At 39.0% G+C, this 13,511-nt stretch overlaps 1 protein-coding gene across 3 annotated transcripts in view; it reads left to right on the top strand.

The window, feature by feature from the left end:
* LOC139449379 (uncharacterized) overlaps positions 1-12,759 on the top strand; it is a 39,678-nt gene extending 26,919 nt beyond the window's left edge. The window contains exons 2-5 of one of the 3 annotated variants that reach the window (XM_071230738.1): positions 1,400-1,415; positions 2,777-2,826; positions 5,860-6,171; positions 7,447-12,759. In XM_071230738.1, coding sequence (XP_071086839.1) covers positions 2,820-2,826; positions 5,860-6,171; positions 7,447-9,980 — 2,853 coding nt within the window. In that variant the 5' untranslated portion in view covers positions 1,400-1,415; positions 2,777-2,819 and the 3' untranslated portion in view covers positions 9,981-12,759. Of the gene's footprint in view, positions 1-1,385; positions 1,416-2,776; positions 2,827-5,859; positions 6,172-7,446 lie in introns of those variants that run through there. The other 2 variants (XM_071230737.1, XM_071230739.1) reach the window with 2 other exon arrangements.
* Positions 12,760-13,511: the final 752 nt, after the last annotated feature.

Below are 13,511 nucleotides of genomic sequence, written 5' to 3'. Positions count from 1 at the left end.
AATTGAAATCGAACCTCACACAGCACCTGTCCTATTGATACACAAAGTTTGAGAAGAATCTATGCTGTAGTTTTCAAGTTATAAGTCACACTAGAAAATGTCCTCGGAAAGATTAAATCCTCGACCTTTTATGGTTAAGAAACCATTAATTTCAAGTAGGGCTCATGAAAATAACATTAAGGTTGCCTGACTGGCTAACTTAATTTTCTTGTGAACTATAACATATTATTCAGTTGACAAATATGAAACGAGAATATCATGTTAAAATTGTCACAAGCTAGATATGATAAATACCCGAGTTCTGATATTAAGGATGTTCTGTAATATTTGTCATGCTTGTTATGATCCATTGTTGAAGTTCTGCAAGTGACAGAAACCCAATTGAGTTTGACTGTATTTCAAACAAAAGTAACATTAACTGAAACTTGAATACCAGATTTTATTCCTTGTATTTGGAAGTGTAAAAGTGCATTAACACTGTCACACACGCTTTATTTATAAATTTAAGTTTAAAGCACAGATGAAATGAAATTAAGCCTTAAAACTAAGTACCATACCACAATAAAACTTTTCACAGTTTGCTCTTATTGAGGCATTTATCTTGTGATATATTTGCAGTAGGGCTGGGACGACTTCAAATTTACTACCCGGTTAGCCGATCCCCTATTACCCGGGTACCCACTGCAAGTATCAAGAGTAGGTAACAAAATGTCAGATTGGATTTAATTGCAGTGATAAATGGTAGTGTTTTCTATTTTGGAAACAGAACACAAACTCAACATATGATTGTTAGAACAAAGAGATTTTCAACACATCCTTTTGTCTAACATTGTGCATGATACACAAAAAATAATAACGGGTGGTATAAAATGATTTCACAAGGTTTGGTTGAAAAGTTCAGTGCCGCTTATTGTTAATGGCTAAAATGACAATACATGAGCAAACTCGATTATTTACAGACCGCCGTCATTTAGTTGAAATATTGTTGAGTGCTTCGTTAAACAACAACAAATAAACAAATCTGACACAACTAACCCAAAGGATCTAAGAGGCACGCGTGGATAACATAATATGCTAAAAGATATGTCTTGAGCCATATCGATTTTAATCATACTTGGTGGCAAACAAATTTTTGCATTCGCACTGTTGACACAACCACGACCATAACCCACCTAAGAGACTTCCTGGCAGTTATAGTAAGCGATCTGTACGTTAATATAACAACAGGCCGACCTTCGACAGAAAACAAATGCGTAAACCGATCCGCCATGACAGTAGCACTGAGCGCAAGTAATTAATGGGAAGAGTCGCGTCCCTTGCAAGATGTATACCACTCGATAAACGTAGCGCTGTGGCCTGGTCTGGGAAAGGGACGTTTACTGACTCGACCTTGTGAAGACGATGCAGTTGGAATGGCAAGTAACGACACTCGATACGAATTTCATCTTATATTCGGACAACCTTCGTGCAATTGTTAACACAGAATAAAACAACCTTTTGTACCATCTATATGTATAAAATCTATATGTATAAAATGGCACAGCAAATGTATCTGTATCTTCCTGTTTACCCTTCTACTTCGCGCTTCGTGTGGGTGTTTCATTGATGTCTGCAACACAGTCAATTTCCAAATTTTACTATATTACGAATGATTTCACTGATTAATGTCATTGTTTTACTAATCTCTGATATTCTGCGGTAACGGAGACAGTTTCAATAGCATAAACTTGATCAATAAGATATGCTTACAAATAACGGTATTCATGAAATACAATATCAAGGAATCTTAGTATTGTACTTTCGGTTTCGAATTATCGCAATATTTGAACAAAAACGTTTCAAAGTGATAGCAAATATATAAGGTTTACGTCAGTATGACCTCTATGGCATATTTATCAGATCTAGGTCCATGATATGGATCACAAAATGCATTTTAGATGCTTCCTGCTTTATGTTTCTAAAACCATATATTAATATGTATAAGGCACTTTTGATGTACTCTAGTTTTGTGATGTGAAGTTTAAATTGCTACATTCAGGTTGAAGATCCATATCACAGGGGGGTAAAAAACAGACCCATATTACACCCCTGTGGGGCTGATATGGCTTGCCAATGCATTTTCAATGGGCAATTGATACCAGCCCGGGTGGTAAGAAACTGGAGTTACATCCCTTAGTGTTGTCTGTTTATCTGCTTGACTAGCTTTCCTCTGACAATGACTCCCAAAAAGTTGAAAATGTACTGCATTCACATGCAATAGATACATTTTACAATTTGCTGTTATGGTATATGATAAAAAGGTTTAAATGGCAGTTTTCGTATACTCCATATATCAACCCTCGACCCCCATATCAGCCCTCTCGGCTTCGGTCCTCGGTGTGATATGGGGGTCTTGGCTTGAAATGGGGTATGATATGAAAACTGCCATATAATAACCTCAAAGTATTACTGTTATGAGCTGAATTTTGTTAATTTGATATTAAAGACGTTGTCTTTGACTAACTAAACTATAAAGACTATCTTTTTCTTTCACACAAAAATACTCTCACACTACAGAAAAATGTTTCAGCTGCCCGATAACATCACATGTTATTACAATTAAAAAATAATAGATAATAATCAAATATTTTTTATCTTTTTACATATCACCCATGTCTTATGTGAAGTTCTGTTTCTTGAATGTCAATTGACTGGATCTGACAGTTATCACAATGTGATAACTATAAAACTATGTTATTTTGTCACTTGAAAAGGACAAAGATGATTTCTGTTTCAGATCTGAATCTGGTTAATAATTGAGACTCAATCCATACAACACGATGGCAGGTAAGCAAATACATAATATCATTACTCATTAAGGAACCGAGCTGTCAAATATTCAAAGCATGTGTGGCACATCTATTGCAAGTTTCATGGACACATGAACACATCTAGTTAACATTTGGCACTTTTCTGTTTCCGACTGTGGCGTCATATCATTTTCATCACAATGAGCTATGTGACGTCATAATAGTGGCGTGTGATGCGGAACGAAACCTTGCAAGGCTTGCTTTATTTACTTTAGGAGTGCCCACTTTATGTTCTCTTACCAAGTGCAAAAGGCTATCATATAAGATGTGAGGTGAGGTGAAATTGGGTTTAACGTCGCGTCCAAGATTATTGCACTTATATATCGATGTGCATGCACGTGTGTGTGTGGCTGCTTGTACTAGTCCGGACTGATGCCGATTTATAGTGCTAGCTCACTGAGATACCATGCCGCAGTTTAACATGAATAACTCACTCAGACACAGTATACTGACTCCGAGCCGACCAATCCTTGTTTTAGCCCCTGAATGCCGAGCGCCAGACAGGGTAACACAAGTACGATCTTTAAACGTCTTTTAGTATGACGCGGCCGTGGCTATCATATAAGAATGTATAGGTATGTGAAAAGATCACATACAGTGCCATACTTTGTTTAATGGCTGTTTTCAACGTTTCCTTAATGCAGATCAACAATCCACTAAAAACATCGGACCCATGCCACTTCAGTCAATAATTTTCATGCACGAAAGAGTTTGTGTTTCCTTTTGTATTTGTAGAACGGAAATAAACACACTGTGTTGGAACTGATAGTCACACGGAAATAAACACACTGTGTTGGGACCGATAGTCACACGGAAATAAACACTGTGTTGGGACCGATAGTCACACAGAAATAAACACACTGTGTTGGGACCGATAGTCACACGGAAATAAACACTGTGTTGGGACCGATAGTCACACAGAAATAAACACACTGTGTTGATACCGATAGTCACACAGAAATAAACACCCTGTGTTGGGACCGATACTCACACAGAAATAAACACACTGTGTTGGGACCGATAGTCACACGGAAATAAACACTGTGTTGGGACCGATAGTCACACAGAAATAAACACACTGTGTTGGGACCGATAGTCACACGGAAATAAACACTGTGTTGGGACCGATAGTCACACGGAAATAAACACACTGTGTTGGGGCCGATAGTCACACAGAAATAAACACACTGTGTTGGGACCGATAGTCACACAGAAATAAACACACTGTGTTGGGACAGATAGTCACACAGAAATAAACACACTGTGTTGGGACCGATAGTCACACAGAAATAAACACACTGTGTTGGTACCGATAGTCACACAGAAATAAACACACTGTGTTGGGACCGACACTCACACAGAAATAAACACACTGTGTTGGGACCGATAGTCACGCGGAAATAAACACTGTGTTGGGACCGATAGTCACACAGAAATAAACACACTGTGTTGGGACCAATAGTCACACGGAAATAAACACTGTGTTGGGACCGATAGTCACACAGAAATAAACACACTGTGTTGATACCGATAGTCACACAGAAATAAACACACTGTGTTGGGACCGATAGTCACACAGAAATATTTCGCTGAAAATGTTGTTTGATGTATAACATTACACTCAGTAATATTCCAGCTGTATGACGGCGGTCTGTAATAATCGAATCTGGACCAGACAATCCAGTGATTTATAACATAAGCATCGATCTACGTGATTGGGATACAATGACATGCATCAACCAAGTCAGCGCGTCTGACCACCCGATCCTAATAGATGCCTCTTGGGACAAGCAAAGTCGCCTCTTGGGACAAGCGTAGGTTGCTGAAGACCCCTCTTTGGATCTTCATGGGTGTCACTGAAAATATTTCTACATGGTCTTGTAATGATAAATTTGTTAAATTTTTGTCCTAGAGGTTTTCTGCTATAGTTTTTTAATCTAGCGGTCACCCTTAATCTTGAACTTTCCACATGACAAGGACCCCTTGACCCCTTGACTTTCATTTTTATTTCAAACACTAGTATGAAATATATACTACCGTATTCGATGTAATAAGCGCCCAGGGCACTCTCAAAATTAGAAATAGAGGCCTCTTATTAGAATATTATTTTGGTGGAAGAAACAGAGTTGAAAGATAAATTTCATGGTTTATGCTGACAGCCTGAAATGTTTATATATGACAGATATATTATTCCAGAATTTAATTGCCCATAATTAAGGGTGCATATAACACAGTGCGTATTATACACGAATAAATAAGTCTTGTGTACATTAATTAATCAGAAGGGGTGCTAATTGGGATTGTTCACTAGCCAATATGCTAGCAATTATCGCCGTGGGCGCTGATTAGAGCGGGGCGCTTATAACGTCGAATACGGTACTCAGAAACAGGATTGCGTGAAAGTCTCAGTGTAGTAATATGAAAGAATCAGGTGGTTGATTACCTTTATAAGTAGTATATAATACACAGATGGTTGATATACCTTACTATAAGTAGTATATAATACACAGGTGGTTGATATACCTTACTATAAGTAGTATATAATACACAGGTGGTTGATATACCTTACTATAAGTAGTATATAATACACAGGTGGTTGATATACCTTACTATAAGTAGTATATAATACACAGATGGTTGATTACCTTTATAAGTAGTATATAATACACAGATGGTTGATATACCTTACTATAAGTAGTATATAATACACAGATGGTTGATATACCTTACTATAAGTAGTATATAATACACAGATGGTTGATATACCTTACTATAAGTAGTATATAATACACAGATGGTTGATATACCTTACTATAAGTAGTATATAATACACAGATGGTTGATATACCTTACTATAAGTAGTATATAATACACAGATGGTTGATATACCTTACTATAAGTAGTATATAATACACAGGTGGTTGATCACCTTTATAAGTAGTATATAATACACAGCTCTTGGAACAAGATGTTTCAAATCATATATTTCTATTTCCTTTTTCCTATTCAGGTCCACCGATATCAAATATATACATCGTCAACGATGATGGCATATACGACCCGAGTGCCCTTAGAAACCTGGCCAGCATTCTAAATGTTAACTTAGGCACACTGCAGAACTGTAGCATCCGTGTGTCCAGCCATGGTCAGAACCACGGTCAAGCTCAGGGAGCCTTCGTCGACATCCACCAGCAGCAGGAGGATCGGCGTCGGAGGAGGAGGGAGGAGAAGGAGAGGAGGAAGAAAGAAGCTGAAGAGAAGAAGAAGAAGATGGAGGCTCTGAAGAAAAAATACCCGTTTCTCGATACTAATTCCATTGAACGTAAGTCACAAATTTGTCATTCTCTGTCAGAAATAATCTTTTATCACTGTTGTTCACTATGGTTAACGAATCATGAACATCGAAATTCTAAGTAATGTCAATGGCTGAATTGAATTACATTCAAAACAAGTAAACAGCGTTATCACTATCCACCGCTATGGGGCACATTAGAATGTTGTTTGTTCATACAGTAGTGAATATAAACTATAACAAATGTCATATGAAGCCTTAAAAAGATAAAGCAAAGGCTGCTTTGTCATTAGAAGAATTGATTAAATGTGAAATTAATACAGACAAAAGGCCCCTCCTCTAGAATAAATAATTCGGTCTTGATCTCTTAAATCTCTTCTTGATAAGTGTCTCTTAGATAAGGTAACTTCAGTATTTTCTGAGTAAACTTGTCCCCACTGCTCACACAATGCACCAAGTAAAATAACATGGATCAAGGGCCATAACTCTGTAATGAAATAATTTATGGGACCAATTTCGAACGCAATCTTGACAAGTGTCTCTTAGATAAACATGCAAACTGTCAATCGAGTAACTTCAGTAGTTCCTGTGGAAACATGTCCCAATTTCATACTGTATGCACTACAGTAGAACATGGATATCACAAACACGGATAGGGCGAACAAACAGATACAATAACCTGTTAACAAATCCCCGATTTATCTCCTACATATTATCTATAAAATTTACGTACATAACAAACTCTCAACAGAGACCTAACGTCGTGTATAGCGAACTGATATCTGATCCCCGACAAGCCCATCTACCACTAATTTAGTGACGTGTATAGCGAACTGAGAAATCTCACACATTGTCAAGTGTCAATGACAATTGGCTGTACGAAGGGGCGAAGTAACACAATCGCGGCGAATCAACCCAATCACTGGTGACGAATCAACCTGGTTAAACTTGCATTATGCTAATCTTACACTTGTGAGCGTTTCTGAGCGAAAACGTATATAACGAACAACGTATATAACGAACAACGTATATAACGAACAGATTTCTCCGGTCCCTTGCAGTTCATTATACTCATGTCCTACTGTACATTGAAGAGCAGAGAGCCAGGTGGTTAAGCAGGAGACGACTGGGCCTCGTGTTCCCCAGTAAATCCAGTAATATAAAAGCATGGAGATAACCTTAGGTAACAGTAAGCATAGAACATCAATTGCAAAGCAGGAAAATCTGATCTCATCAGTTTTTAGATGATAAACACATTTTATCATATTCCATTTATACTAAGAAATTCTTTTTGCTTTTCTTCAGAATGGAGGACTGTATTTAGTAAGAGTCACAAGACAGACGAGAGTGTATTCAAGAAAACAAAAGCGTACGAATCAATTAGAAAAACTCTTGACTTTCATCATGTCGTCGTCATACTGGGGTACCCTGGTGAGGGGAAGACAACATGTGCTAAATATATAGCCGAAGATTACAACAGCCACATGAGCAGCTCAGGGCCCAAATATGAAGTTTTAAATATCAGTTCTCCAGCTGAGTTCAAAGAGAAAGTAAACCCAACATCATTTCAGATTATCATTGTCGATGATATTTTTGGAACCCACACCGCCAACCTGTCTAAAATAGAGTTATGGGTTGACTACCTTGATATGATGCACTTTGTTGTGAAGGCAGGTACGTCGAAGCTAAGGCTGGTTATTACCTGCGGGCGTCATCTGTACGAGAAGGTTCAGCAGTATCTTCATGGACAGAAAGTGTTCCAAGAATGTCACATGGTCGACATATCAGCTGATGGACTAGGTCTTCAGCCTCAAGAGCGGTCGGACATTCTTCGTAGTAATGCTGGCTATTTATCCTACGGTGATTCCTCCAACATGATGGCGTACAGCTCCTATTCGGGCTACCCCCTTTGCTGTAGATTGTATAGCATCAGCAAAACATTTCAGAATTTAGGAAGGGTTTTCTTCAACGATCCTTCCAAATATATTCCCCAAGAAATTGAGAAGGTTGATAGCTACGACAAGACGGTGTATGGTGTGCTGGTGTTTACAGCCTTGAATGGTGGCAGGATAAATCTGAGAGGGAAACTGATGTCAGAACTGGACCAAGAAATGTGGGAAAATCTGAAGAAGATCCTGAGGTTAATGAAGGCTCCTGTGGATGATCTTGAACTCTGGATCCTGCAAGAGGCAGCTAGAATTTTGTCAGGAGTGTTCCTGTTGCCGTTACAGAATGATAGCTATCGCATGATCCATCACCGTATCACGGAGCACGTTCTCAGACAGTTTTCCTACGGTAACAGTGCAATGCTGATAGAGATGGCCAACCCTGACATTTTCATGGAATTCGTCCGAAGTGGACAATATGGTGAAGGCATGCATGAGCGTACATTCAACGTCTACCCTCTTCACTATGACGTCCTAGCTCGTAGGTTGGTGTTTGACATCTTACAAGGAAAAATCCGGACTGCGAGCATGCATCAAACTTTCACAGATGAGAAATTTGTAAAACATTTCTTTGAGTATCTTGATCGTCTTGGCAACCTGGAAGCAGTATATCGAGCCAGGGATGAACACGGAAACTCCTTCCTGTTCTGGAGTGCATGGTATGGTAGAGACTTGGTGGTAAAAGGATTTGTTGAAAAGGAATCTTTGGCTCGCATGGCTGATGATGGTTTGGGCTCTGCCGAACAACGGATCCTCGCCTTGCTGGCTTGTTGCTACAGAGGGGGTGTCACTGAGATCATATCAACACGGTATCGACCAAAAGACGAGCCTGAGCCTGTCAAACCAACACAAGGATTGTCGGCACTTCTGAACGCAATGGTACCTGTCAATTCTACTGCAACAATACAAAATGCTGAGGAGATCCTAAATTTTGAATTTAGTCTTCTTCTTGAAAACAAAGCCCTGCCTATACATTTTGCTGCTCTGGGCAACAATGGGCCTGCAATGAAACTAATTCTGGAGAAAGGAGCAGACGTGAATGCTGCAACCGAACAGGGTGAGACTGCCCTCCATCTTGCCGTCTGCAAAAATGAGATAGAGGTAGTGAAGTTTCTGCTAGATTATGGCGCCGATGTCAACGCAAAAACAAAGATGGGCAAAACTCCAATCCATGATGCTGTCTACTACAAGAAGACTGATGCAGCGAAACTGCTTTTAGAGAAAGGAGCTGATGTAAATATTCCTGCAGATGATGAAAGACCTTTGTTGCAAGTTGCAGTTGCCAACACAGACATTGAAATGGTGAAAATGCTAACTGAGAAAGGAGCAGACGTGAACAAGAAGGGACGTGATGGATGGACGCCACTACATGAAGCGTTCTACCTCGGGGATACCCAATCTGCTGAGCATCTGTTGGACAAAGGTGCTCATGCTTATGTCTATACAATGAGTGGCGTAGCTCCTCTTCATGAAGCTGTCAACAACTGTGACCGTGACCTTATTGACCTTCTGTTGGAGACTGGCGTCAGTGTTAACAACAGTTCCAGTACCGGAGAAACTCCGTTACACATAGCTGCAAAGAATGGTAACCTTGACCTTGTAAAGAAACTGATGGACATGGGCGCGGATATCAACGCCCGGGACAATAATGGGATGCTTCCTCTCAACGTCTCGGCAACTTCTTCCCATGGCGACGTGATGCATTACTTGATGGAAAGATCCGGGATGAATATTCCAAGGAGCTTTCCAGGACTAGAAAGACAACGAAATCCTTATGGATTTGATCGCTATAATATGTTTGATGATGATGATGATGATGATGATGATTATGGTCCTTACTCGCATCTTCCGCCGTACCTGAGACGGCAGTTGAGAAGGCAGAAGTATATGTAAACCTTAAGGCAAGAAGTCCTGGCGGCACGGGCCAGCTCACAGGGAGCATAGCATGGAGCCTGGGAATGTGAAGACTCCACATGGAGCCAGAAGGAGCATGTCATGATGACCCCATCATGAAAAATTGAATGACAGAGACTTGAACAGGGCTTACATATTTCAGTCACTTTGGCATGTATTTATTGAAGTGTTATGAATCATTATTATTTCTCTTACCAATCATTAATTTTCTGAAATTTGCACTTTAAAAATGACCCTTACATAAAATTACTGTACTATTTTCTGAATTTTATAACACGCATGACGAGCCCTGTTGAGTGAAGAGGACCACTGACTCCTGCCTCTGTATGTAACATTTGGATGATACTTGTGGATACTATATGTGGTATAGTATAGTATTAACTTTCATATGAAGTACTGGCTTAGTTGGTAGGTCAGCTAGGAATTAACAGTTGTTTTAAGTTTCATATTTAATCATTCCTGTATTGTACTATCTTGCTTTTTTAATGCTGAGATGTAATAGTAAGATTGAAAATAATATTCTTCACTCCAAGGCCTTGAACAACATGAAAACTGCATCTTGAACACAAATTGATAGGAATTTCTATAAAAAAGAATTTCGAATAAGATCCAAACACATTTTTTTATGTTTTAATTTCATATGTTTCCTATTCTGCTGGCATATTCTTTTAAGGATCTATACCACATTGAATGAGATGGAACCTGTCTTAGGTTCTGGTGGCTATTTAGTATAGTACATTGAATGCCAAGCTCCAAGAGTCACGGTTCCACAGAACAGTATGAGTTAAGGTTGTTCAGTTTCAGAGTCAGTGTTCTAGAGGACTGGAGATGTGATGAAGAAATTGGCCAGTGTTGATGACATGAGAACTAGTCTCTGGAGGGAGACAAGACTAACACACACATAGGTGTCATAGACTTGAAGAAGCACTAGGGGAGACTTGGGTTACAAAGCAGTGATATCCTGACTGCAACTGAAGAACCCGGCATATCATTACTCCAAAATGGAGAAGCAGTGATATCATTTGATACTGCAAATTGAAGCAGTGATACGATTAATGCAATTTGAAGCAGTGATATGATTATTGCAAATTGAAGCAGTGATATGATTATTGCAAATTGAAGCAGTGATATGATTACTGCCAATTGAAGCACTGATATGATTAATGCAAATTGAAGCAGTGATATCATTACTGCCAATTGATTCAGTGACAAAATTACTGCCAATTGAAGAAGCCATGATAATATACTGCCATTTGAAGAGACTGTGATATATAAACAAAATGGGGACGCATGTTGTTACAATGCACTGACAATGATGTATCTTTAATACAAATTGAAGTAATGACATCATTACTTAGACAAAACATAAAACATTTTATCAGCACTGAGCAACGTAAAATCATTCAAGCGGTAATATCATAACTAATCGAGTTTAAAGAAGAAATTATGTAAATACCAAGATTAAAAGAAGTACTGCGAGAACTTTGGGGGCAGAAGCAGAGTTGGTTTCAGGATTGACAGGATGTGTTCCAGAAAGCAAAATATAATGGGATGAAATACATTCATAGTGAGATAACGTGAGCATCTCTGAGTGGTTGAACACCAGGTGTCGCGAATAATATGCTGGACTGTGACACCCAAGTTTCTGCTTCCATCTGTTGATTTTTGTCTTGCTGTAAATGAACAATTAAATAAGTTTTGTGTGTAACATTATGTAGCCCTCACACTTGATTTATTGTCAATGTTATTGTAGTCTTTGCTATTTCCATTCAATATTTAGACATCCAGGTCTTAACCAAGATTTTAACCAAGAGGCTTACCCTGCTCTTTATTTTTTATGTCGTCTTAGAGACATGTTTTTGCTAGGGCTGGGACGAGTTTATTACCGGGGTACCCACCCCCCTATTACCAGACCCTACCCAGGTACCCCCTGAAGAGACAGGTACAAAATGTCCGATTGGGAAACGTTTGACGGTACTCCTGTCAAAATGTATTTAGATACACGTATAAACTGATCTGGTCATGCAGACACTGAAGTTGACTATATGTTTGCAAAACATATGAAGTCAGTAGGAATGTGTGCATAGTCAGAAAGAAATGTGAACATTTGTCGCTTATAGTGTTACCATAGAGTTCTAGATAATTTTTGCCATTAAACAATATAATAATGTGACTAAACACGGGTCCTACTCAGTACCCACATGACCCGAGTACACGAATTATCCATCCCAGCCGTAGTTTTTGGTGATGAAAATGTTATTGTTTTGCTTGTTTCTTCATATCTTCTTGTTGTCAATTGGTATACACTCACACACGAGCATGCATGTTCAGTGGTTGGAGTAAGGACCTGCTCATAGGCCCATGGCAATAGATCTTGTGTCAGGCCGTAGTTTCAAATTTGTATCGATCCTTATGGCCGGCAGTAAATTTGTGTGTTGATTTATTTGTCACAAGATGCTGCAGTTTGTTTTAATGAGGGCCTGAAGAGTTCTGTGAGTGCCTGCAGCTTATAAAGTCTGTGGGTTCTGGTTGCAGCCTGGTAATTTATTTTATTTCAAACACTGCATGTTGCTATGTAAGTACAATAATCTTGAACAAGACCTTAAACCCTATTTCAACTCACCTCCCCTTTAAAAATTCATTACATGGAGACAAGACTCCAGCAGGAACCTCTCGGTGAGGTGAAATGGGGTATATTACACTTATATGGTGTTATGCAAGCATGTGTGGGTGTGGGTGTGGGTGTGGGTGTGCTTGTACTAGTGCCAGCCCACTGGGATACCATGCTGCAGGATACAGACTCCATGTCACCTGGTTCTTGTTTTACCCTTAAATGCCAAGCACCCTGTCTGGCAACAAGTACCATCTTTTTATTAGCTGAATGTCCATTAAAAGCTTTGAGTGGATTACTACTATTAATTGTTTTTTGTTTGTTGTGCAGGACTAATGAAGGACACTTTTGTGTACCCTTAAGGCCTTTACTAGCACCTTCAGTTTTCTTGTTCCCATGGTGTTCTGTGACAATATCATACCATGAAATATAACTTGGCGATTCAAAATGTTCTTAGGCATTCCATTAGTTTAAGGTTGCCATGGTTATTGGTATTTTAGTGTCATGGAAATTTTCTCTTTTGCCTTGTAACCTCTGTATGATAAGTTGAGTGTCTAAGGAAAACTGATTAGGAAAGGGCTTGCAATTATCTTGTGGTTCCTTGTTTTGTATGTGCAGTCAATAAAAAATTATACTAAAATCTCAAATTTTTGTCATATCTAAGAATCAAATCTGATGGGTCACAAGTGAATACACTGCTTTGGTACAAAGCTGATTACGTATGAGTGAGTGAGTGAGTTAGGTACTATTCCACTTTGATCATTATTTCATATATATACCATGGTGTGTCAACTTGATGTGGGAGGAAAGCCCCATGTGATGCAGGTGCACCACTTTGTTGAAATCCATGAGCATGCGTGTGGACAAACCTAGAAACATGATCAAAGCAAACCAGGATT

The sequence above is a fragment of the Haliotis cracherodii genome, unplaced genomic scaffold, assembly GCF_022045235.1.
Source record: "Haliotis cracherodii isolate W230 unplaced genomic scaffold, xgHalCrac1.p SCAF_8, whole genome shotgun sequence".
Lineage (NCBI taxonomy): Eukaryota > Metazoa > Mollusca > Gastropoda > Lepetellida > Haliotidae > Haliotis > Haliotis cracherodii.
The sequence above is the reverse complement of the archived record's forward strand: the minus strand, read 5'-3'. Positions and strand labels throughout refer to the sequence as shown.